General features: G+C 47.5%; 1 protein-coding gene across 3 annotated transcripts in view; it reads left to right on the forward strand.

Annotated features, from left to right (window-relative positions):
- The window catches only part of nr6a1a (nuclear receptor subfamily 6, group A, member 1a), a 124303-nt gene extending 105478 nt beyond the window's left edge, over nucleotides 1–18825 (forward strand). For 2 of the 3 annotated variants that reach the window (XM_064354303.1, XM_064354305.1), the window contains 8 exons: nucleotides 2185–2415; nucleotides 5707–5762; nucleotides 8075–8241; nucleotides 8698–8928; nucleotides 9857–10111; nucleotides 12356–12477; nucleotides 12776–12928; nucleotides 13244–18825. In XM_064354303.1, the coding sequence (XP_064210373.1) occupies nucleotides 2185–2415; nucleotides 5707–5762; nucleotides 8075–8241; nucleotides 8698–8928; nucleotides 9857–10111; nucleotides 12356–12477; nucleotides 12776–12928; nucleotides 13244–13380 (1352 nt within the window). In that variant the 3' untranslated portion in view covers nucleotides 13381–18825. The remainder of the gene's footprint in view (nucleotides 1–2184; nucleotides 2416–5706; nucleotides 5763–8074; nucleotides 8242–8697; nucleotides 8929–9856; nucleotides 10112–12355; nucleotides 12478–12775; nucleotides 12929–13243) is intronic. The other variant, XM_064354304.1, reaches the window with a different exon arrangement.
- The last annotated feature ends 7925 nt before the right edge of the window (nucleotides 18826–26750 follow it).

A 26750-nucleotide genomic window follows, 5' to 3' on the forward strand; every position in this document is an offset into this window, starting at 1 on the left:
TGGCCACCGAAGGAGGTTGTTGTTGTACCTCAGTGTCAGGGTCCGAGCGGGGGCGGGACCGCAGGGGCGTGTCTCTTGGCTTGCGGTGCGCATTGAGGTCTCTGCGCGTCCCGGCCCTGGACCTAGCTTGTGTGGTCGCGCTGGCTAACCTCAGGCCTGCAGCTCTGTGTAATTCAGACTATTTTTATTCGCGCCTGGCTCCGTACGCCCAGTTCCACCCCTCCCCTCTCCCTCCCTTTCAGATTCCCAAAAACATCTCCTGCCACATGGTCCTCATTAACATCCCCCTGATCCTCTCCCCTCACTCTGCACCTTTTCATTTCTCCCATTTGACTTACAGTATATCAGCCTGTTCCTATATAGAGCAGGCCACAAATATATGCCTGTTACTGTATAGAGCAGGCCACAAATATATGCCTGTTCCTGTACAGAGCAAGCCACATATATCAGCCTGTTCCAGTATAGAGCAGCCACATATACCAGCCTGTTCCAGTATAGAGCTGGTCACTTATACCAGCCTGTTCCTGTATAGAGCAGACCACAAATATATGCCTGTTTCTGTATAGAGCAGGCCTCATATACCAGCCTGTTACTGTATGGAGCAGGCCACATATACCGGCCTGTTACTGTATAGAGCAGGCCACAAATATCACCCTGTTCCTGTATAGAGCAGCCACATATATCAGCCTGTTCCTGTATAGAGCAGGCCACAAATATCAGCCTGTTCCTGTATAGAGCAGCCACATATACCAGCCTGTTCCTGTACAGAGCTGGCCACATATATCAGCCTGTTCCTCTATAGAACAGACCCCATTTTGCAACCAATTCCACTATAGAGCAGGCCAGATATTGCAAACTGTTCCTGTAAACGAGCCTCAATGAGATTACATGATAAGTACAGGTGAATATAAAACCTGGAAAAGCCAATGCAAAGTCAGAGTGTTGGTATAGAACCACTCATGAATAAACTGACTGCTCCTGCCCCAGGTTGACTTTACTCTTTCACGTTGCTCTTAAAATTGACCTGAGAACATTCAGGTCCTGGAGCACGAGCTTCTGTCTACTATTGTCCTTTCTTGATGATGTCATCCCCTTGACGTGCCTTGCTGACATCACCCCAGATAAGTCGGGCTGTCTCGTTTACTTAAGCTCCCGCCGAACGCGCCTCAGCGATGTCCCAGTTCAGCGTTCTCCCGCCGCCGGCGCACTCAGCGTCCTGCGCGAGCCTCGGCTGTGTCATGGCCTCGCGACGCCATGGCGCACGCCGTGCTTCGAGAACGAGGGAGGGGGAGGGGGAGGGGCGGGGGCGGCCGCCACCGCCGTCGGGGCTCGTTCCGATCACCGTCCCCGGCCCGATTCCGTCGCCGCGCCGCGCCTCGCGTCCCCAATCCGATGTGACGCTTCCCGCCGCTCCGGGCGCCGCGGCGATGGGCGGACGCGGTTAGCGCGCGTTCGGGCGGCTCGCGGCGCGCGGGGATGGGAATCGGCCTCCGAGGGGGCAGGGTTTAACCGCCTCTTCCTCTTTCGCCGCGGCCCTGGCTGCCGCGCCTGGGGAGGACTGAATTATTCATCTGCGGCGCTCACAGGAAGCCCTGTCCTCCGGCGGCGGGTGTCTAAGAGCCGCCGCTAACAGGAAACCGAAGCTGTTATATACCTACCAGGTCACGGAAATGGAGGTCTGTACGTAAGCGAGGACACTTACTGCAGGCCTACTTTCTCTGCCACTGGGCGTTGTTTCCTTTTTATGATCTGTCCTGAGAGCAGCCTAATCCACATGTGACCGTGTGGTAGGGTGGGGTATGGGGGTGGGGCTTGTAGGGTTGGGCAGGTAACTAATTATTCAGTTTGTAGCTGATGATTCCTCAAGATACATTGAGAATCTCACTCAAACACATTGGATTCAGGTTTTCAGTTTCAGTTAAACAACAAATGTGAAGGCGAGGACATGGTGGTGGATCATGGGCATCTACCCACAATGCTTTGCTGTCTGATGTCTAAGGAACTCGGTCATATTTGTCCATATAAAAAAAAAAAATCCTGTTTGATTTTTATTTTTGTCATTTGCAGATATAAATATCATTTTAAAGCATTGGAGTTGAAAGCATAGTTTCGCATCCATAGTAGTGTTTTTCCAGTGAGATATGTAACCTTCTATCTCTCTCTCTCTCTGTTCTCTCCCCTCAGATGATCAGGGTGATCAGCGCACTTGCCTTATCTGTGGAGACCGCGCCACAGGCCTGCACTATGGCATCATTTCCTGCGAGGGCTGCAAGGGCTTCTTCAAGCGCAGCATCTGCAACAAGCGCGTGTACCGCTGCAGCCGCGACAAGAACTGCGAGATGTCGCGCAAGCAGCGCAACCGCTGCCAGTACTGCCGGCTGCTCAAGTGTCTGCAGATGGGCATGAACCGCAAAGGTAAGGAGGGGCCCCGCCAAACGACCGCGGTCCTGAGCCCTGCCACTGGGTGAAGCTAACTTAGCTAGTTAGCTTTGAGCTAGTCGTGCCGACTGGGTGAAGCTAACTTAGCTAGTTAGCTGTGAGCTAGTCGTGCCGACTGGGTGGAGCTAACTTAGCTAGTTAGCTTTGAGCTAGTCGTGCCGACTGGGTGAAGCTAACTTAGCTAGTTAGCTTTGAGCTAGTCGTGCCGACTGGGTGAAGCTAACTTAGCTTGTTAGCTTTGAGCTAGTCGTGCCGACTGGGTGAAGCTAACTTAGCTAGTTAGCTGTGAGCTAGTTGTGCCGACTGGGTGCAGCTAACTTAGCTTGTTAGCTTTGAGCTAGTCGTGCCGACTGGGTGGAGCTAATTTCGCTAGTTAGCTGTGAGCTAGTTGTGCCTTTTTTGGCATAGAGGCCGAAGCCTTTGAATGGCTCGAGTTCGCTCCACCCGTTGCGCAGATTCAAAGCCTCACTTTGTCTTCAGCAGTGTCGTCGCACCACGCGTGCGTGGAGAAGGCGGCCCTTTGCCAGAATCCCTTGGGCGCTAGGCAGAATGTTCTGGGCCAGCGCGCGCGTTGGCTTAGAGGGTATCGGATCGGAAAGGTCGCTGCGTGTCTCGGTGCAGGGCGTTCATCATGTGACCCTTTAGAGGTTTTTCTCTTTGCTCTTGACAGCCTTTCAGTTTAAACCACCACTAAGGCCCAAGAAAGTCTGAGTCACCCAGGGGACCGTGTGGAACAGAGAGAGGGCAATGGGGACGGTTTAAACTGGCAGGAGGGGAGGTGGTGAGCAACGGGGGTGGAGGGTGGGGGCGGGTTCGGGTGTGCGTGTTCCGGCCTGTGTGAATCACCCGGCCCGGAGCGGCGGATATTTCTGTGGCTCTAACCGGAGGGGCGAAGATGAAGACGTGACGATGATGAAGGCTGACAGCCACGCTGCTCTGAATAAACAGGACGGGAAGGCGCAGCTCGGAGGCGCTGCGGTGTTTGTGACGGCCGGGCTGCGCGTCCGTAACTCCGTGTGACACTGGCCGACGTGGCCAGTCACGTCGAACGCAGGATGGATGACTCCGCCCCTGACTCCTCCCCTTCCCTACATTCCCCTCTGAACAAATTAGGCTCAACCAACGTCTGTTGCTTCATTATGATGCAGTGAAATGCCCTCTCTGAAATCGCTCCTGATATTTCTTGTAGCTTTCCAGTTTCCCCCTCAGTGAATTCAGTGGCTGCCAACTAGAGAGTTTGTGGACAGATGTACTTCAGATCATGTTGTGACTTGTCTGGCTGAATACATGTCTGTCCACGGTCCCTTCCCTCACCAAATGACGCAAAACACAAAAGCAGAAATTGTTTATCTAATGGGATGGGCTTAATTATGAGGTCCTGACCTTTCAGGGAGCGTGGTGGGATTATATTTTGTCTTTAAAAAGTGGCAGCCCCATTGGTTTTCAGAAAATACACAAAATGGTCAGTACAGAACCCATCAGCGATACTGAGTTTGGGGAAAAAGATCTCTCTTTCAATGAAGAAACGGTACCAAACAGCACATAAAAGTAGTAACTATTCAGTTGCAATCTCAGCCTTGCAATACATTTATCAGTTTAGATTGGACACTTTAGCTGCTATTGCCTCTGATAAGGAGATAAAAATAATAAACTTGCTGCCATACCCTTTATTTATTTGATTTCCTGGCAGTGCGTAGTCCTGATGTTGTGAAGATAAGAGATGGTATAAAGTCAGAGAGAGGGAAGAGATGAGCTCTCAGATATCTGATACATCACACGACTGATATCATCAGCAACTGATTAGTGACGCTGACAGAGTAGAAGTGTGAAGAACGCACACACACACACACACACATACACGTAGAACTGCCATTTACCGGAGACGGTGTATTTGCATAAATTAAATTAGTACTGATTTGATTAATATGCAGTAATGACTGTGACTGAGGTAAATTGTGTGATTTGATGGCATGGGAGAGGATATATTATAGCTCATCTTACACACTACTGACAGTGAACATGTTATTGTGCACATGTCAGTCTGGTGAATATAAACAGGCAGAATTCCCCCCAATATTATAGCTGATCTGAGCCTGGCAGCTCAGCGGGAGACCTCATAATGCCAAATTACAGTATAGTATTCCCATTTGGCACTGGAGCTATTTTGGAGGAGCCCGTGGCTATAGTGCGACCTAGTGGCCAAATCCAGAATTGCAGCTGTCATTCCTCCCTCCTGGACAACTTGTGGATATGTTCATAGACAAAGGTCTGTTGTAGTCACAGGCCGGCTGTGTGACACAGAGGCAGCCGAGAGGTGTGTTTGCCACAGTGCTCGGGGTAAGCGGGCATGCGTGTGTGTGCGTGTGTGTGTGTGTGCATGCGTGTGTGTGTGTGCGCGCTGAAACGGGATTGCTGAGAGCAGGCCGCTCAGCGGCTGGAGCGGATTTCTCTGCGCGGCGGAGAGACGAGGCCGACAGCTGCGATTCGCCACGCGCGCTCCGCTCCAGGGGGCATCAGCCTGCGCCGCCGCGATAAGCCAGAGGAGAAAATACACAGCCTGTGGAAGAGAGCCACCGCTCCTGCTGTGTGTGTGTGTGTGTGTGTGTGTGTGTGTGTGTGTGTGTGTGTTTGTGTTTGTGTGTGTATTTGAGAGAAAGAGTGTGAGAGAGAGAGAATGGGAGAGGAGGTTTTTTGTCCACGTCCTCATGCAATGCATACAGGGCATGGCGATACCCTTCATCACTGGCTGATGCATATCACAGTCACGTACTGGCTTTTGAGTTTTCACTTCCCGTCTTTTTACAAATTTTTTAACGCCGTGAAACATGCAATTAACAGTAAATCAGTTTTTGAAGATTTTTAATTGCTCCCGGGAATAATTTTCCTGGTACATGATTAATTATGTAATCCTTAGACAAACTGATCAACCGTGAGATTTAGGCAGGGAGGCTGCTTCCCCCCCACCCCAGTCCCATGTTATTACAGGAAGAGATAGACCTGGGGCTGCTCTGCTTCAGGTTTTCAGACTTTTGAGTAAGGGGGTGATTATCATGTGCTTTAAGTGCCATTTGCTTCCCTCTTACCACTAGAGGGCACTCTATTCTCAATAACGGTCCCCAGAGCTCAAAGTCTGGGCCCATGCATGGAAGCACAGAAAGGCTTTCACGGTCCGCAGACTTGGGAAAACGTGGGCGACCCTTACGGGGATGGGTGCCGTTTCCTGTGTTTGCGTTGAGGTGGCTCACTGTCTGTCTCCTTCCTTCACAGCAATCAGAGAGGATGGGATGCCAGGAGGGAGAAACAAGAGCATCGGACCCGTCCAGGTAATTATTCACTACTCACGGTTCTTACAAACGTGCCGCGTCACTTCAGCGGTACTGTCGCCGCGAGAGAATCTGTGCCTCCAGTGACCGGCCGTGGACATTACCGTCGCCTAACCAGGTGGCTGACTGTCTGTTCTCAACATCAGGGGAGGCATTTACACAAGGATTTCAGTGCCTAAACCTCCATAAACATTCTGCTGTCTCGCAATAAGGATGATTAACTGCACTCGCTATTTTTCCCCAACGGTTCCGTTTCACTCCCTTTGATGGTGAAGCATTCCTATTTGGTCCGTCTTCTAAAAACCTGTGATCGACTGCAGTTGTTTCACTACAGGCCTGGAATTACTGGAAGCTCTTGCTTGTAAACAGAGCCTCCTGTGCTTAATAAATAGGCAGGATGGATGAAAGGAATGTAGGAAGGAATTAACCATCTGGTTAGTCTTTTGATACAGGGTCTAAAGAACTATCAGTGGACCTCTCTAGCACTGGGCTGCCCAGCCCTGTTCCTGGAGATCTATCGTCCTGTAGGTTTTCACTCCAAACCTAATTTGGCACACTCGATTCTACTAATTAGCAGCGCAGCATAATCTCTTGCTGTTGAATGAGGCGTGCTCTGTTTGGGATAGAGTGAGAACCTACAGGATGGTAGAACTTCGGGAACAGGGTTGGGCAGCCCTGCTCTAGCAGGACCAAGAAGGAACACAGTTACTTCTGGCGATTCCTGTTTTGTTTTTTATCCATGTTATCCGGCACATCTCACCTCTCCTGTGCCCTCCTTACTGACCGGTGAATTTCCACCCCAGTCCTAAAATGTAACACTGAGGTTGAGAGCTGAACCGTGAGGTACAGCAAACGATCTGTTGTCACTGGGAGATAACTGAGGACTCCTCCTGGTAAGCCAGGGAGGTGCGGCTAGCTGCCAGCGCAGATGCACAAGGAGCCCTTTAATGGAGGGAAATGAAGAGATGGCCGAGGAGGAGACGGTCCTCGGCGTTTAGACACCCTCTGCCGCGCTCTCGGTTTCGGCTCAGCGCAAAGTACAGAAACGGGCAGCTTGTCTGCTTCAGCAATGATGAATGCTGTCAGAAACGATTTCCTGCGACAAAGCCCTCCGTATCCCTGCCGGGCACTCCTCCTCCCTCCTGCCACCTATCTCCGTTTGACCCCGGCGTTCTACATATTCACCACGCGTGTGTGCGTGTGTGCGAGTGTGTGTCCGTGTACGCGAAATGCACAAGCGTTCGCTAAAATGGCTTTTGATAGCGTTCCCCGCGCGTTGCAGCTTTTGAGGAAGCGCTGGGCGCCTCGGCCTGCCGCCGCTCGTATCCGTGGCCGCCTCGCCGCCCGCGGCCTTGTGCTTTCGGGATTCAGCCGTCCCGGACAAAGCGGCTGGGCCGCGCCGCCCGCCGGGCCTCATTGTCACGGGGGGCTAACTCATTAGCGGTAATTGCCATTCCGGAAGGTTTGCGGGGGAAAAAAAGAAAGGAAGAAGAAGAAGAAGAAACCTCGCATTAGCGGTAATCTCGGGTCTTTCAGAGCGGGCGAGCGGGTGCGTTGGAAGCCGCGCTGGCGGATGTGAATTGCCGCGGGAGGCGAGAGAGGGGACGCGGCGGAGGGAGCGCGCTGATGAAAGAAAGGCCCTCCGCGGCTCCGGTGGCCCCTCGCGTCTCTCGCCGGAGGTGCTGCCCTCGCCGGGGGAGAAGATGGCCGACGTGGGTGCGCGTCATTGTTCTTGATTTAATTGGTTATCTTCCCCGGCGGACGCGACGCGGGCCGGGTATTGATTCCCGCCGTCCGCCGGCACGCTGAATGTGGCCCTCCGTGACTCCCCGGGAGAGAAACCCGATCCGAGATTCAGATTTTCCGGATAATTCTCTTTTTTTCCCTTTTAGTTAGTGCTGTAGACAAACCGGTGAGTGAATGGAGACTTTGACAAAGCAGCAGTCACAAAGAAGATGAGGCATTGTTCACCGCGGTGTGCTCTGCTTTGTTTGGCCGAAAGCAGCGTGGTCCTGTATCTTTTCTCAAGTGACCCTTTGATGCGCAGACCCTCACTGACCTGTGTGGAACTTGCCTGTGTGTTTGTTTGTGTGTGTGTGTGTGTGTGTGTGTGTGCGTGCATGTGTGGTGTCTGTGTGTGTGTGTGTGTGCATGTGTTTGTGTTTGTGTGGTGTCTGTGTGTGTGCGTGCGTGTGTGGTGTCTGTGTGTGTATGGTGTGTGTGGTGTGTGTGTGTGTGTGTGCATGTGTTTGTGTGGTGTCTGTGTGTGTGTGCGTGTGTGCGGTGTCTGTGTGTGTGCGCGCGTGTGACAGATCTCAGATGAGGAAATCGAGCGGATCATGTCGGGACAGGAGTTCAAGGAAGAGGCCAGCCTGCCAGAGCACGCCTGGAGCAACAATGGCGACAGCGACCACAGCTCCCCTGGCAACGGCGTCTCCGAGGGCAACCAGCCCTCCCCTGTATCCACTCTGTCATCCAAGTGAGTTGTTCCTTTTAACTGTGCAGCCAAAGGTCTCAGTCTGCACGCAATAGTGTTAGATCCACTTAATGAAATATCAGTTAAGATTTGTAGCCCTACTGCTGTAACTCTTATTTCTGTGACCAAACTGGATTTGCACTGGGCAAATCACACACAGTGAGACATGGTAACCGTGACTACAGTTGTTGATTTAGATATTAATGCATAATTTGTGTCACATTCATCCTAAAGACCAGCATATAATGGGTGGTAATGTCAGGAATGTCCTGTACTGTGCACAGTGGTAAAGGCCGTTGTTGTATGTAGTCATGGTAAACGGTTGTTGTATGTAGTCATGGTAAATGGTTGTTGTATGTAGTCGTGGTAAAGGGCGCTGTCCGGTCGGTGTGATCGGAGCGCGTCGAATGCGCGTCGCGAGTCGCTCACCCGCGCCTGTGCCCGCCTGTGTCTGCGCAGCCGCTCTCTGGAGATGAACGGGTACACGGCTGCACTCAGGGACCAGTACATGGGCACGCCCGTGTCCTCGCACTACCAGTTCCTGCCGCACCTTTTCAGCTACGCCGCCCAGTCGGGCCTGCTGCCCCCCCAGCCCCGCGGCCTCTACCCCCAGTCCCAGACCCTCATCTCCCAGCTGGTGGCCGCGGAGGACCTGGCGCCCCTGGCCACGCCCATGCTGATCGAGGACGGGTGAGTAACCCCCCCTTGGCCAAACCTGAGCCCACCTGCATGCCGTTGTGTGTAGCTCATTCATTAGCAAATGCTGTCCTTCAGTGAGACTTATAGCTGCAAAAACCAAGCAATGGGTACAGAGGGTCATGTGCATATTGTAACCTTATAAGGTTACAGTTTGCAGAGTATCCAACCATTTACATTTAGCAGCTTATTCAACTTAAACACTTTTAAAGAGCCACTGTGTTTTTAGCATTAATACAGCTGGATATGAATCCCCCCATTTACATTCAATGGAGGTTCTTATTCAGGGTAACTTAAACACTTCTTGACAGCTTATACTGTGTTTTAAACATTCACTCAGCTGGATAGGTACTGAAGCAATGTTAAGCACCTTGTTCAAGCGTGCAGTGGTGTCCCATCTGGGTAATGAACCTGTTACGAGAACAGCTCCCTCATCATTATGCTACACGTTCCCTGAAGCAGCTCAGGTTGGCGTAAAAGCCAGCAGGTTTTAATGCGTCGCCGTCTGGTTAAAGGCCGTTTAAAGGCTCAGTTTCATTACTGCTGAAATAGGCTGCCCGTGTCTTGCAGGTTCATTCTCTCATTTATAATTTTATGCTGGAGAAGTATTATCATGTTTGTAGAAATTAGTTTTCTTCTGGTATATCCTAGGTGTGCTTTTGGTATTTAATTGGTTTTTATTTTATTTTATTTTGTTGTGTTTCAGTGGGGTCTGTTAGCATGTAACGTTAGCATTCATTCATTGTGCCACCCTCATTGCCAGGTTTCCCTTGTAAAAGTGATTCTCAGAGGGAATTCCTGGTTAAATAAAGGGGAAATAAAAGCGGTTTCTGTGGTGACGCGCGTATGCGTTTGCGCCTTCCCCCCCGTCGCTCACCCCCCCTCCCTCCCCCTCCCTCCTCCCCCTCCTCCCCCCGCACAGGTACAAGGTGACGCAGGTGGAGCTGTTCGCGCTGCTCTGCCGCCTGGCGGACGAGCTGCTCTTCCGCCAGATCTCCTGGATCAAGAAGCTGCCGTTCTTCTGCGAGCTCTCCATCGAGGACTACACCTGCCTGCTGAGCTCCACCTGGCAGGAGCTCATCCTGCTGTCCTGCCTCACCATCTACAGCACGCAGATCTTCGGGGACCTGGCCGACGTCACCTCCAAGTACACGCCCTCCGACGAGGAGCTGCAGGGGTGAGCCGGGTTTTCGGGGGGAGGCGGGGCGGGGCCGAGCACGCGGCGCGGTGGCGGCGTCTAGTTTTGAGCGCCGGTTCAAACGAACTAGCCAAAAAGTCTGGCTGTATCAAAAGGACTGTGCTCCTTGAGTCCAATGATGGAGCCCTGACCCTCTTGTGGTTGACAAATCAAATAAAATTGATTCAGTTTCATTTAATTATTTATTTATTTGTATAGTGCTTTTTTACAGGAAACCGTCACAAAGGCGCTTTACAGAGTGGCTCACGAAGCCTCACTCTCTGGTCTCGGCAGACCGCCTCCTCTCTCAGCACAGCTCTGAGATGCACGGTCCAGCTGTACGATTCAGCCTGAGGACCGAGAGGTTTAAGCTGCTCTGCTTTAACGGCGGTCTTACCGGACCGCTGAGCTCTGGCATCTGTAGGCCTGGTTAATGAGTATCAGAGCGTTAGCCTGAATCCACTTTGAACCGCAGTCAATGGAGGGTGGGAGTGGGGGGGGTTAGGTTTGGGGATTTTGTATGGGGGGGGGGGTGGGGTCACATCAGATAAACAGGATTGGTTGGGGGGGTCATCGCCCTCCTCGCAGTCAGCCGGAGTTTAGTAGTGGGAGGCTTGTCTGGGTTACAGAGCCGCTGGCTAACGAGCATTTGAGCATTTATTAGGGTTTGCGGTGGGGAGGGGGAGGCGGACGGCTGAGGTCTGAGAGAGAGATAAGATGCCTATTTATTGCTGTCAGTTTGCAGATAATTGTTTTGGAAGCGTATGCCTCTCTTCAGGAATGAATCGCGCTCGTTACCGCGAAGCTCGGCCGTCTGAAAAGACTGGAGTGCCTTTGTAACGGCCTCAGGGATAGTTCCGCTTCATTACTTGACATTATTTCAGTTTTCTTCGTGATTTTTTTTTTTAATCAGCTCTCCGACGTTTATTGATTTTGGAAGGATGCCAGAGGCGTCGCGCTTTAAGGAGGGAGGGATCCAAACGGAGGGCCGATAGCGCCGTCTGGGAAAATGTGAAATACGGGCCTGTCCGGCGGGCGGGCGCGTCTTCGGTGCGCTCTCCGCCGTGTAAATTAGGCGGGGTCTGCGCGGCGGCCCTTCTTCACCGTTTCCCCTCCTCCTCCGGGGGGGCTGAGCGGCCGTTACGCCGTTTAAGAAATATGTCAGAATTCGGAAGATTCGTCAGAGGAGGGGCGGGGGGCAGGACTCGTATTGAGATTTACGAGCGAGGGCTTACCGCTTGACCCCATTTAAACCCGCTCCCTGAAGTCGGTGTTTAGACTGGAGCGGCAATCCCAGCCCCCCCCCCCCCCCCATCCTCCTCATCGCTCACCGCAGATTACTTACACGCTCGCCTCTCATTGGCCCTTTCCCTCCCTCCCTTTAGCCGGTTTCTCAGCGCGTCGCCTCTCCTTATCCGATCGCTCAGCCGTCTGCCCGCTCGCCGCTCTTCATTTTTTTGACTCGCCCGAGTCTTTATCCTTTTCCGGCGCTATCTTTTCCCCGCGGCGGTGACCTTCAGGAGAGTGTGCGTTTAAAAGCGGCGCGCGGAATGTGACCTTGCGGCCCAGCTGGGCTGCTCGCGTCGGGCCGGGGTGAGGCCGCGCGATTGTGACGCGGCGCGGCGGGGGAGGCGTTGCTCGTCTGGGCCCCCCCTTCCCGAGCGGACCCCGGGGCCCCTCGGTGTATCCGTGGAGGCGTATCCGGGAGGTTTGGGGGGGGGGTTGTGGGGGCGAGGGGGTGGTGAGAGCGATACCACCTGACGAGTCTTCGGTCAGGAAACGCAAGCCCGCTCAGCGCACAAGATGTTGGCGGAGTCAGAGCCCCCTTCTTTTGAGAGGCGGGGGGCGGGAGCAGAGGGCAGAAAGGGAGGGGGCCGGCGGTGGTGGGTGGGGGTTATGGGGGGCAGGGGGGGGGCGGGCACTGTAACAACCAGCCGGACCGCACACCTGAAGAGGCCTTGGCACCAGCCCTGACCTCTCTACAGAAAGATGTTCAAAGAGGCCAGAGAACAGAAAGCTCTCCTGCCGACAAACAGAGAGCAGAGAAGCTCTCAACTCATTCAACTTCTTGTGCAATTGCTCCAGTTTTACCACATTTTGTACTGTGAAAACATTAGGGATGGTGATTATGTAGCATGGATCCTTACCATTTTCTTGTTTTTGTGTGTCTGTGTGCGTGCGTCGGTGTGCGTGTGTGTGTGTGTGCATCCGCGTGCGTGCGCGTGTGTGTACGTTCTCTTGCAGGTTCAGTGAGGATGGCATGGAGGTGATGGAGAGATTGATATACCTGTTCCGCAAGTTCCACCAACTGAAGGTCAGCAACGAGGAGTATGCCTGCATGAAAGCCATCAACTTCCTTAACCAAGGTGAGCAGACCAAGCGTTGCCTCTACTCTACCCCGCAGCATTCATCAAAAAAAACCTTAGCATTGCGCAACAGCAAGCTCATCCAACTCGCCCCCATTGGTACCTATAGGCTGTGAATCTTACACGTGTCAAACAGTCCAATTTGGTAGTAGGTGTGCTCTTTCGTATTTCCCAATGAACTGTAAGGTAAATGTCAGTGTTTTTTGAAAGTGTACAAGTTGTTTGAAGAAAGGAAGATGTCAGGGAGTGTGTATAAATATATCAAACGAGCAAGGCCATGAATATCCTCTCCATACAGATATCAGGGGGCTGACCAACGTGTCCCAGCTAGAGCAGCTGAACAAGCGCTACTGGTACGTGTGCCAGGACTACACCGAGTTCAAGTACCCCCACCAGGCCAAACGCTTCCCCGAAATCATGATGTGTCTGCCGGAAATCCGCTGCATTGCAGGTGAGTGCGCTGGGGCGTGGGCTTTCGGCCTGGGTCATGTGACCAGTGATCCACTGTCAGCTGCTCCCTTATGGAAGGGCTTAGGGCTGAAGTGGTCCCTGTCTAATGAGGGATACCAATATCGTAATGTCCCACATCCTTGTAATGGAATTATAATGCCTGGTCCGTCCATGTTGCTGGCATGCGGATTGTCATTGGCTCCAGTTCTGCTTCTGGTTTTCAGTTGGAAATCAGATGTAAGATGCTGGGGGAAGAGAGTGGGGCAATATGTTTGTTTCCGCCACTCGCAAACACTGCAAAATTCCTGCGTTTCAGGGAAGCTGGTGAACGTTCCGTTGGAACAGCTCCCCCTACTGTTCAAAGCAGTCCTGCACTCCTGCAAGTCCAGCCTCAACAGCTTCAGGGCCGGGAGCTCCCCATGCGTAACCACGGGTACCGCCCCAGGGAACTGATTCACACCCCCCCCCGACTGAAACCCACCATCTACCCAGAGAGGGGCCGGAGAGGGACTGCACCCCCTTTTTGTGAATGTGACAAGCAGCTATTTTTTACTATTGTTTCTTTATATATTTATTACACGACAGAGCTGAATGTATGACGAGCTATACAGTGCACGTACTTCTGTACTAAACAAAATGCACAAAAAAATGCATCGGTCTTTGCAGTTTACAAAGTGTGTAACCAATTGTGAAATGTTACGGTGTTGCCATTTTTAGGACTAGTTTTTATAGATATATTTTATTTCTTTCTGAGTAGGGGCAGATATATAAGAAATGAATTGTGTTTTATTGAAAGACTACCTCAGGAATGTGTTATTGATATTTCAGGTACCCTTTTCACTTTTTTTTTTTAAAAATAGAAATGATCCCCAGTCTAAAATGATATCTTTATCAATATTCTTTTGCTCAGAATCAGCTCTGGAATATTAGTCTTACTACTTTGAGGTTCTGAATCAGTGTTGTTTGTTAGTTGTTACCAAAGATTGCTACAGCTACCAAAATATTTTTGAGTTTCCCCACTGTTTTTTTTTTCATATTTGTATGTTCGTATATAACTAGTGCTATGACAAGGTTATGTACAGATATATTTTTTTGGTATTATTTTACGTTAGGAAAACATACACTTTAGAAGGATTGTCACTGCTCTCAAATACTGCCTGGATATCTGTGTTTCTGAGTATGTGTGTGTATGCTTTAGTCTCCATACATAGTGTAACTCATGGCAGTTTTCCAAGCTTTGCTAGAACAAGATGCAGTTCAGAAGTATGGCTGCCTCCTCGTATGTCTTGGTGATGTGCTGCTTACGCAGATTCACAGGAAAACATTTAAAATCCAGGATCACTGCTTACAAGCAGTTGAAGCTTGAGCCAAAATGGCAGTGGGGCATATAACCGGCATGAACAAACTGCTTAAACCTTTAGTTTAAAGCGCGTCTTAAGAGAGGTGGCACGATGGAAGCTTCCGGTGTCTAACTGAAAGCCCATTAGCTCCACCAATAATTTATTCAGTGTTTTGAATAAGATGTTTGATTATATTTTAAATATGCTTAAACATTTATATAGAGATGCAGGGGAGCCGTTGAGCGTGTGCAGCTAATGAAGCCATGCTACCCAACGTCCCAGTTCCTCCACTGACCGCACAATTCTACCTCATTTACACTGTTTGTCTGAGTTCGCAGGTGTTCACATTGAGGGGACAAAAAAAAAAAAAGAATACGGGTATTTTATACAATCCTAGACTGGGGACAAGGGAGGGGAACGGGAACGGGAACATATTTTTGCTTTTATTTTTCGAGAATATTTCTTTTTTGTTTGTTTTTGACCAAAGTTTAGAAGCGTTATGCAAAAGTGTTTTCAGTCGGCTCCTGTGTGGGGAGTGACGGCGCTGAGCTGATGATGTGTGTCGATTGACGACAAAAAGATTTTTAAAGAGAACGTTTGAGAATGATTTAAAAAAAAACCGTTGCGCTCGCATGCAGAGGGGGCCCCCTATGGCCTGCCTGCCGGGCGTCGACCGCCCTGCTCTTTGCCGCGATGGGATTTGAACAGTGCCTTGTCATGCTGGCCTCGGGTTCTGAGCTGCTGTGCGGACGCTGTGGGGCTCCAGTCAGCGCGGCTGCGCATCGCTGACCTGAGATCAGTGAACAGTGAACACTGACCCGCTGGAGCCACGTTTCCCCTGAGGGTGGTCATTCGGGTTCGGAGGCGGTCCGGGATGCTTCGGGTTGAGGCGGAATGTGGCGGTGTGGCGGTTTTCGGACGAGAGCGAAGCGGAGGCCGCGTGGAGGGGAGGGCGTGGTCGCGTGAGCTCGGTCACGCGGCTTGGACCTTCATTCTTGTCGGGCGCTGCTCCGGGCGGCCGACGGCGGCTGGACCGGCCGAGGAAGCGCGAGACAGATACGCGCACTGTTTAAGCCGTGCGAAAATGGTTTCGGGGTTTTGCTCACGACGTCGATTTCTTTCGCGCGTTTAGTATTTTACTCTTTCATTTGCTCGGACCTGAACGGTTTTCAGATTGTTTGAATTTCAGGACGAAGCGTCTGACCTTTTCTGAAGCCTCGCAACAATTCTTAATCTCTTGTTGGACGATGCGGGCCTGTCGTGTGGGGAGGGGCGGCTTTGGAGTCAGGGTAGGGCCAGGCGACGGGAGCTCGGCCCGGTGCAGCGCGAGAGAAACCCTGTTTCGGACACTCCGGCGTGGCTGTGTCCGCCCCTCACACCAGCCCCTAGGGCTCTCTTTGGTCTCTTCTCTCAAGTCCTTATCGACTTGTGTTTAAACAGGGTAAAGTGAGTGTTTTTTTTTGTTTTTTTTTTGTCTTGCATTTGGAAGTTACTCAGATATCACTAAGCTGATGTACACGTAGATTTATTAGTCGTAGATTTTAGCACATTGTAGGTTATTTTATAGGAGGTGTTTTTTTGTTTGTTTTTTTTGTGTGGGAGGGGTAGGCTGCGGTTTGAAGGGATTTTTTTTTTTAATGACAATTTTTCAATATCAATTTCAAAAGTTTCATCAGGTTAAAAAAAGTAAGTAAAAAAATAAAATAAAAAGTAGAAAAGCTTGGTTCACATTTCGGAGCGGGGAGACTTGCTGTCGGAGGCGCTCGCCTGTCCTCGCCGCGACTCGCACCCGGTTTCGCGGCGTTCGGGTTTCTCCTCGGGTCGCGCTGGTGGCGGAGCGCAAGGTCCGACGGTCCGCTCTCGAGTTCCGCCGGGCTGGTAGGCGGGAACGAGGGGGCGGGGTCAGCCGCCAGCCGAGAAACGGCGCCGACGAAGGCTTTTGCGAGCGCGTCCGTCCGTCTGTCGCCGCTTTCCCCGTCGAAGACATTCCAAAAATGCGAAATATATTTTTGAAAAAATGTTTACAATTTGCACCAGACAATGATTAGCAAGCAACCATACCAAAGTTGTGGCTCTGCTATGCCGTGCATTCGGGTGACTCATGCCGAACTGCATGAAGCCGTTTCTGCGGGGCCAGTGTCTAGCGTGCCAGCCTGCTGCAGCATCCACTGCCCTTACCCAGAATGCAAAGCCTTTTAGCTCTCCGTTCATTTTTGCTCACTACCCTAGCGAAGTGGCAGAACCATATTGCATTAATTTTACCCTCTTCAGATTTTTTTTTTAATGTCTATTCTTATATTGATAGTTATTGTGAACGATTTTGTCTTTCCGTATTTTTAAAAAAAATCTCAAACCATTCTTTAAAGTGAAGGGTTGTAATTTTTGGTATATTTCGAAAACTGTTCAATGTTTGATGATGTAATCGCTTTCCTTCGACAGTACAGCCACGGGGTCCTGGCCTGGAACTAAATGTGACTCGTTGGCGACTGTCGACCGTCTAATGTAAATAAAGGTCAAAGTGTATGTGCGATGGTGACAAGCCTTCTGCGTAGAGCTTTCCGCTGGTCAAAGCTCAGGGATTAGTATTTTAAATGTGATCTCCGAGAAAGCTCCGCCCAGTGGCGTTGGTGACCCCGGGTTAGGGGTGGGATTCCTGCATCGTGTCATTGCACTGGTTTTTCTGAAAGAGCTTCAGTAGCAGGCAGTGCTCTGAGGTCTTTGTCCGTCTCAACAGCTGAGATAAAGTACTACTGAAAACTGCTAAAGTACGATAACCAAAAAGGCTGATATGTCTATCTGCCAGTTCTCTCTCTCTCTCTCTCTTCATTTTAGAGTGATTTTTACATTTGTTTTTATTTGTCTTTCCTGAATTGTGGAATGTGTCTTCACAGTTGATACTTTTTTATCGGTTGCAATTTCTACACTGAAACTACCTCTTATGTGGTTTGGGGAAGTGCTGCTTACTGCCCCAGAACGAATGTTAATCTTATTTATTGGTTTCTCTCCACCAATATCTCATTGCTTGTGTCAAACACTCTTCTTCTCTGTTTTTTTACATTGCTTTGTCATTTTTACTCAGTTTACTAATCTTGAACAGTTATTTTTGTCTTGTTTTTTTTTTTCCATTGTTGCCTCAAATGCAATCCTACTTCACCTTTGGCTAAACTGCAGAATATACTGACTGTTGTTTGCCTCTGGGAGGAGCTACTGAGCATGATGGCTTCTACAGTTTGTATTGATCCTGTCACCTTTCTCCTGTTCAAAAACAAGTGGTCTGTTAAACACAGATCCTTCCAGTGCAATTGTTCATACCTTTAGTCCTGTCACACCTTTTTGTGCTATTGGGCCTTGTTCACTGTGTGATTTTTTTACCCATTCCTTCTGTTGTGTTGATTTGATTTCTATGCACAGGTTCTTTTTTGGAGAATGTAAGAGAGCAGAGGTAAACCAGCAGGGCACATCTAATCTATTTTCACTGTAATAAAAAACACTCACACATATTGTTGTATATTCATGGCACCTTTGCTGTTCCACCAGATGATGAGATCTCATATTGTACTATCCAATTAATTGTGTCATTAATGCTTTCATTATCTAACTGTGAGACACAGAATGTAAGATACATTTCTATGACAATTATAATAACCATTGTCATCAACAGTTTGAAAATAAGGCTCTGGTTTTTAAGTGTGGAGCTATTCAGTGTTAATATGGCTAATGTTGCTTGTTATTCTCACTATGAATGTAATTCTTGACAGCTTAATGTTTTTCCTCCCTTTTTCCTTGCTGTTTTCTGTTTCAATGCTGATCCCCACAGCTGTGACACTTTTCAGCCAATCAGCTTTCTTTTTTTCCTAAACTGTTACGGGTACACTGATTGGCTGTTGAAAGACTATCAAAGGTGAAGTCAATTAAACTGCACAAATGAGTGCACAGGCTAGGGAATAAGTAGAGAATATAAAAGCAGGTCCTCCTTAATGGAGTGAGGGAGATGAGGCTTTTGCCAACCAAGGCCTTTGTTAATTGGAAACACAGTTTAGAATTTTGAGTGGGAAGCAAACATGTAAAGAAGAAGCAGAAGAACTGAAATACCTCTTAGTACAACATACCTCTGCATTGATGTAAGCCAAAAATTGTTTCCCTCAAAATCCTACATAGCCTGAATGAGCGAGTGGCTCCCCCAAAGTAACAACAGTGCCTTTGTCTTACCACTAGATGGCAGAAAAGGCACTGAAAAGGGGATCAAGCAAAGTAGTGGCTTACTTTGAATGTAACACAATAACTGAACAGGGGAACTGTAGTGTCAACTGCCAGAAAAATAAAAAAAAGATTGTCATGGACTCATTTTAACTGGGTTCATATTGTGTTATGTGGGAAATGTATTCTTGCTCTTTGTACTTCAGGTGCATTAATTATTACCATCATTGCTTTGTTAACAGCTTTCTCCTGCCCTTTTACTTCTACTACCTCTGAAAAATGTGACCATTAAGTGTTCAAAAGCATGTGTAGTATGTGTTAGGACTTGAAACTAAATAAATGTGAACCTTATGCAACTGTGGGACGGCTGTTTGGTGTTTTTTATTTCAACTGACGTTGAAAGTCAGCATTTCTATGAAAGATAATATTTTCTAAGATTACAAATATTTTAGGTTGCCCCCCCCCCCCCTCCCTTATCCCAAATTGGCCAGAAATATTATATGTAAAATTACTTAACCTTGTTTTCTGTTCCTTATATCTGAGTTTATCTAGAGGAGTAGATTTAAGATCTTTGCATGCAGGGTTTGCGCACACGCACATGAACACACAGGCACACACATACGCTAGCATTTCACGCAAGTCAGCAGATTCCTGGTGAGCCCATATGAGCTAATCTAAGTGCCCCTGACCCCAAGTCCCCCCAGCCCACCTCATGGCCCGTTTGCCCCACTCGAGAAGCCCTATCATTCACAGAAAAACAAACAGTTCCTGAGTGAAACTTCAATCGAGTGCCGTGCATTTATTTTGGGCAACGAGCATCCTTGTGACAAATTGTGATCGTCAGAGGGGGGGAGGTGCTATCGGTGTCAACATCTCATAATATTTTTCCAGAGATAGCAGCACTTCATAAAGCCCCCAGCACTTTATATGAAGAGAAACAAAGTCCACTCAATAAATAAAGACGCCGCGCTAGCGTTCGCTAAAATTCATGACAGCTGCGTCCGCTGATGCTCGGTCCTCTTCCTGTGGACCGAGCTGAGCGGGAGGCTGTTTTTAGCCAGCGGCTCTCCTCCGCACTGGTCGAAGAGGACCCTCACTTCCGACACTCAAACAATATGGCACCAAACCAGCTAGAAGGGGAATCCCTGCCTACTACTACAGGAGGCCTAGCTTTCACATAGGTTCTGAGAAGTTTCCAGAACCTGGACTGACAGAACTACTATACAGAAAACATGTTGTTCATTGCACATTAATGTATACATAGATGCCCAGACTGGTGGGGAATAGTTATCCGGGTATGTCTGTTCCATGCATTTGTTGACATACAAGCTATTCTGATGGTGTTTTTCATATAAATGTGGCATAAATATGACCGTAAAAATGAGTTGCCTTCGGAAGATGAGGAAGTAGAGCATCTGTTCCTTGTGACATTGTCCACCATCACTTGCGAGTACCGTTGTCACCGGTACTGAAAGTGACTTGAGAAAGGAAAACAGGAAGTGTGACTTTCCTCTGCTCGCTGTGCTGAGAGCAGCTTGTGCACACAAACGGAACCCCTTTTCTGCGCTGCTGTCATCTTCCTGTTTCAAGGAGGCTTTCCTTCCTCTTTCTCCTGGCTGCGGGGAACGTGGATATTTATGGCAACCGCGCAGATTGATTTGGGGTGGTATTTCACTTGGAAGAGATTTGCATTGAGATTTCCTGATACTTACACTCAATTCATCAGAACACCAGTGTAGCACAGGAAGATGCCATAGTGTGGAAGCTCGTTTCAAAAAAAGCTCAAAGTTAAGGCATGTACTTCTATTCAGTGTGCTTCACAGAAACATCTACAACATCTACTTTTTAACCTTTATTTAACCAGGGTAGTCGCATTGTGAATGACATCTCTTTTATGAGCCCTGGAGCTTACATGTCTTTGATTCCGAATTGATATATGCATGCAAGTCCGCCACGTAATAAGTCAATTGTGCTTTCCATAATTTCCACATTGTAGCCCTAAGGGAGTATACTTTTATTCCATGTCAGGTCAGATGGTGCAGCCATACAGCAGACCTGCCATTAACCCACCAGAATCTAAAGGGAGCCTAGGCCCTGTCCCAAACAGCTTACTTGCCTACTATTGAGTATACAAGATGTATAGTTGGCTATAGTTGTATAGTTGAGCCCTGAAAAGATCCCCCTTAACCACCTGGTCCTGAGGCTCAGTTCACTAACCCTGCTAACGACATACAGTGTCACGAGCCCCATTCCAATTAAATCAACCAAACTATAATGGGAAACTGAAGCAAAAAAACTGAGCAAATCTGTGTGTTACTTGGTCTTAAATTGAGAATACACGGTGGCAGGCAATCTGACCCCAGTGATGAACTGCAAGTTGAGAAAAACATTGAAGCTCAGATTCAGCAAGCAGAGCTTGGCAATAAGAGAAGTCGTGCTCATACTGCAACAAAGAGAGAGAGAGCTGCACAGAAATTGGAGAACATTTCTTCCCCAAGTTCACAACGCAATTCCACAAAAATGCCTGAAACACACCAAATTCAAACCTTCCAGGGAAAGGTGCTGCCAAAAATTGACCGCACAATATGTAGCTACCTGCAGCAGGTACAGTTGTGAGGGACAGCTGTGAGCCATAATGATAAATATGTAAAATAGTCATTTTTTTATTAATGAATATTCTCATAATTATCATTACTTGGTTGTACTCATTATTTCATGACAATATCATTGCAGCTTGTGTTTAATGTAATGTGTTCATGTCAAACATGTTAAATTAAAATATGTCCTGCCAGAAAGAAAGAGAGAGAGCGCGAGAGAGAGCATGAGGGCGAGACCCTGTTGTCTCTGAACACCAGTGACGATGTCCCCTCTCGGTTATTAGTGGTCGGCTCATTCACTGCCGTCATTGGGACAGCTGATTACATCACGCCCGTTAACCTGACGCGGGGCGGGCCACGGGTGCAGAGCACATCAGTTATCCCGCCCAAGGCTGCACATTGACAGGTTGTTCTAATGCAACCCCCCCACCTCTGTCCCTGACCTTCCCTCATATTCTCACTCAAGGCTGAGGGCACGGGTCCTTTCTGAGCTATCTCTCCCATCCACAGCTCCAGCTCATAAAAGAAACAGTTAGGACCGGGGTACGGCCTGCAGAATATCTGGAACCAATTCCAGTAGCATTGTGATGTCACTGCTGCGTTGTGATGTCGCAATCATTGATGTTTTCTGGTGTGTGGTACTCTAAGCCTTGAGTAGCCACTCTAATCCTCTTTTTATGATGTCTTGTGGTCTGTGTTGGACATAGATTAGTGGTAGTTCGGGTCAGGTTCTGCTGGAATTGGGTTATAATTTACTTAAATTTTCCAGCATCTGCCCTCTTCTGTTGCTACCATTCTATTATTGTTTGCATGTGATAGCACTATTCTGTGTATTTTGGAAGTAGAAGTCAATGAGAGAAGGAGCAGTAGTTTAGTTTTTACATAGTACTTGTATGAATTCCTTTGGCTACCAGTAGAGGGATTTGTTTATGTTGTCTTGCACGTGTTTGTTCAGACATGTACAGTATATTACCGTATGTACCTTAACCTTGCTCCCTTGTTTTCTCACAATAGCCTGTGCAGAATGTTAAATATTCTGCTTGGAATGTTGTGCATTCTGCATTCTATGGAAATATATGCTTTTGTTAGTCTATATCTACAAGCAGAGCACAAAGCAATCTACAGTATGTCATGCTATGTCAAACTTTGTATGTGCATACAAAGTCTCACATGTCTCAAAAACTAGGTATAGTTGCAGGCAATAACAAAAATATAAAAAAATATAATTTTAGGAAGAAGTAGTGAAGATATGAGCAAAGAACCATACTTTACATGCTGTGTCATGCACACTAATAAGTGTGCAGGAGTCCTGAGCTTCCCTGTTGCAGTTTTTAGGTCAAATGTATAACTGAGTGAAATGGCTACAAGCAATGCTTGGTCCAAAATAAAATATATTGCGTAATATAAATTGTGCATGAACAGGCATTGCATTACATTCACTTAGCAGATGTTGATACAGTGACTTGTTGGAGAGCAAATGTGTAGATGTCAACATATATTGGATACAGAAAATCCTTTCAGATGCTGTTTCAAGGGAATTATAGGTGAAAGTTGAGTCACTTAGTTGAGCTTCCAGTTAAAGGGCTATTAAATAAAAAAGATACAATTCAGTATGTTTACTAAATTAGCATAGCACAAAGACTAACATTGTAATAAACAAAAACTGGCCTGAAGAGGGTATGATAGGAACCCTGACAATACAGGAAAATACTGCCCTCGGTCCTTGAACCCTTGATGTTGCAACATTCCCTGAGAATTCCACTCTGAGGAAAAAAATGCGAAAAGTTTTCATATCACGTTCAAGAGACAGTGGCCAGGGAGCATATAGTACCCTCACGTTAGCACAATTCCAAGTCATTTCAGACTACGGGCTAACTGGCTATATACCTTCCAATGCAAGCTTCTTACAGTGCACTTGGGTATGCTCATCAGAGCTGCTGGTGCACAGGATTGCTGGTATTGTATATTTAAGCAGCTGTTCCTGTGCAATGCCATCTTGTGAACCCTGGAGCGATGAAACTCCCCTTATCAGTACTGTGTGTTCACCATCCCCTGCAACAGATTAAAACCAGAAGTATCAAAAGAAGATAACAGACCACGGGACCATCACTTTGATTGAAATACCCACCGCAGGGCCCCCCAGGTGGTGAGACAAGGGAGTCCATCCACAGAAGTGCATTGAGGAGGGGGTTCAGCACCTATTTTGCTCTTCCTGTTTCTGTCTCCTGGGCAGAGCTGCTGGCCATTGTGACACACTCTTACTGCAGATTGGAATTCATTTAGCATCATGGAGGGGGCCACTGGCTGGTGGCACGCACTTTTGAGAAGATGGGTGCTAGCTTGTGCATTCCTGAGTTGAGTGAGGACATTTAAGCAATGGGTAGACCCGTAAATATGTGCAGGGATTCCAAAATGAGAAAATGCAAAAAGGGTAAAAATGAATAAATCAGGAGCAAGTTGTGTTGAGAGTTTGTCAGTTGAATTATACTTTAACAGGTGATTGCTCTTTCAGTAATAATGAACCAGTGGCAGGACATATATTGCACTGACACATGCAAATGAAAGGACAAGGTTTATTCTTTAGTCACCACGGAATCCGGCTTGATTATAGGAGATATTATAGGTTGTCCCCTACCTGGGCTTGTTTTTTCTTCCTATTCTGTGATATATATTTCTTTTCATTTTTCCCACAAATAAGATGGCATTATCTAAGTGCCTCATGAAATTTGTATTTACTGTGTGAAGCAACTGCACCAGAAATTTGAAGAGCTTAAAATGTCCTTGTTTTATCATCATAGTGCGACATTGTATGATCATTGCATTCTACTATACTTGCTTCTGAGTCTGGTCGATTCAATAATATACATCAGAAAGGAAAAGTGTGCCCACACTGTCATTAAGGAGAGAAAGAAAATGAGACACATTTTATGTTTTATTGCACGTTATACAATGAGAATTCGAGAATCAAAATTTTTGATAAGTTAATATATAATAGTACATTTATTTAAGTTGGAAGATGAAGAAAAACTTCAGCTACTACAGTATTTTGACATCTACGTAAAGCAAAATAAATCTTTGTTGAGAATGAATTCATTCTTAATTGGATGCTGAAGCTTGTGTAAGGATGATGACAATGCAAACGGACTGCAAAGGTTTTTTTTTTCCCATTCTACATTGTGCAAATGTTTGCATGTGATATATAACATCAGAATGCATTCATCAGAATGTTTTTTCATGTCTTATTAGCTCTTATGGGCATCACTAGGTGCATGTCACAATAATAAATGCAATTCAATTCAGTTCAGTTCAGTATGTATATTCTATGAATGATCACTTCTCCCAATGTTTTACTTCTTCATTTCTTTTCACCATTGGCACTTGGGAATTCTTTCAAATATGATTCTGAATGTGAAACACAATTGTTGACATTATTTTCATTTTATTTTATTTCTAATTGACTTTTTTTTTGTTTGCTATCATTCTGTTCCTTTCTACTATGAAAGCTTCAGAAGATCAACACCATACATAACTGCCATCATCTCTTGTGTGTTCTGTTCATTCGCAGAACTTTTATTTGTTAGCAGTTGCATTCCTCTCAGGGTATTCTATTCTGTATTCTAGTGTTGCATCAAAGAAATACAGAAGAAACTGTTAGCAAAACATTTATTTGTTTGCAAGTGCATTTCTCTTACTATATTCTCTTCTGTTTTCTAGTGCTGCATAGCAAAAACTGTAGAAACTGTGTGAGCTTTTCCTGTCGCTCATCATTTTTGGGGAGAATTTAAGATTCTGTTTCAGATGTTCACTGATTAAAGTGTTTTTTTTGGCTCCCCCTTTTCTATAGCACCTGAATCTGTTGGACACGAGGCCTACGAACGTCACAGTCGCAGCGAGCCCAAGGTTAGGGCCAGCTCCCGACCCCGTTTGTCACATCTGTGGCGCGGAGCCCGCGCGCCTGCTATTGGTGGTGGGGGGCGGGAGCGCCGCGAGGGACAGAGGGAGCCTGTCGAGCCGCGGAGAGGAAGTGGGAGAAGCAGCAGAAATGTGCGGGAACAAGGTTACATCCATCTGGAAGCCCGGCCGCTGGAGGAGGCAGCGCGGGTGGATGGGGCGGTGAGGGAGGGGGGCGGAGGGGTGGAGGGATGTGTGTGAGGGGGACAGAGCGAGATTTATCAGGCGAGCGGAGCACCCGTGTCAGGGCCGAAGAGAAGGAGACCAGCGGGGAGCCACGGGGAGACGGCCGGGCCCCACAGCGGGATTTGGGGGGGGGTTCAGGACCACACCTGTTGAAGACACGCTTGAGGAACGTGGCAGAGAGGACACACTCAGAAGGGAGGCAGATAAGCCCGAATGGACAGCGATATGCCTCCTCACATCAAGGCTATGAATGGCCCTATCGCCTGTTAATCGCTAACCCCTTTTAATGGCCTGCTTTTTTTCCTCTGAGGGTGGTTCAGTTTCCAACTTTCTTTTTCTTTTTTATGTTTTTTGGCCTTTTTAGAGATAAGGTCGACCTGTTAATTTACGTGCCTGCTGTTGTTGACTGTAAAAAAATTCCATGCTCAGAACGGTCTTCAATAAGAAATTTTAATGAAAAGAAAAAAAAGTGACTTATGAACACATCCTTTTAGACCAGCTGATCGTACTTGTTACTGTAGTCAGGGAAACTGGTTAGTTGCACTGAGTTGCATTTTCCTAGCTGCATTGAGTGCTACCTGTAGTTGAAGTGTAGTTTTATGCCAAGTATCCAAGTATTATCCAAGTAATTTACCCGATCTGTATCCAATATGTTTCATATGCTGAAGAGAAAACGTAAGGCAACTAGCCCCCGAAGCAAGCAGGAGCTGAAGATGATGCTCTCTGCAGTACAGGCCTGGCAGAGCATCACCACAGAAAATGCTCAGCACCAGGTGACGTCTTTGGGTCACTGACGTCAAGCAGTCATTGCATGCAAAGGATGTGCAACAAAACACTAAGCATGACTGCTTTAACTTATAGTAAAATGTCCCAAACATTATGGCACCCTGAAATGGAGGGTCTATGCATAAAACGTGATGTTATTTCAACACAATGAAACCAAAGTGCATGAAAATGCCCTTTAATAAAAGCTAAGAATCTACACTTTAAACACATGTGAATTGTTTGATTATCAAATAGAAAATTGTGGAGGAACAAAGCCAAATCAAGAACCAAATATGTCTTTGTCCCAAACATTATGAAGATTATATATACTGTCCTGCAAAATTATTCACACCTGCCAAAAATGAACAAAAAATGCTGTATGAAATAAGCAAAGGTATTGCTTTGAACTTCAGAAGACTGTTCCAAACAAATAAACAAATAGATATAAAAAATATGGTTAAAATAAAATGAAAAAATATCCAGTGTTAGGTCAATAATTAAGACTTTTGGAAGAACTGGGATGGGGATCCACCTGCCTGGAAGAAGAAGCAAATATGTTTTGAACACATGCAGAGCAAGCGTCCCCAAGATACAAAGTCTTAAAATCTACCATCAGACATCACCTTCATGATATCAGTTTTTTTTTTCCAGAAAAACAAAAATAAATATCTGGAGTTTGCTGAATGGCAATGGAATTTGTTTGGAACTGGGAATCATGGTCAATGTAAGTTTCAGCATAGCAGAATATATGGATATTGAGATTTAGGCTAGAGACCCATGTCCCCTA

Source organism: Anguilla rostrata, chromosome 10 (assembly GCF_018555375.3).
Source record: "Anguilla rostrata isolate EN2019 chromosome 10, ASM1855537v3, whole genome shotgun sequence".
Taxonomy (NCBI): Eukaryota; Metazoa; Chordata; class Actinopteri; order Anguilliformes; family Anguillidae; genus Anguilla; species Anguilla rostrata.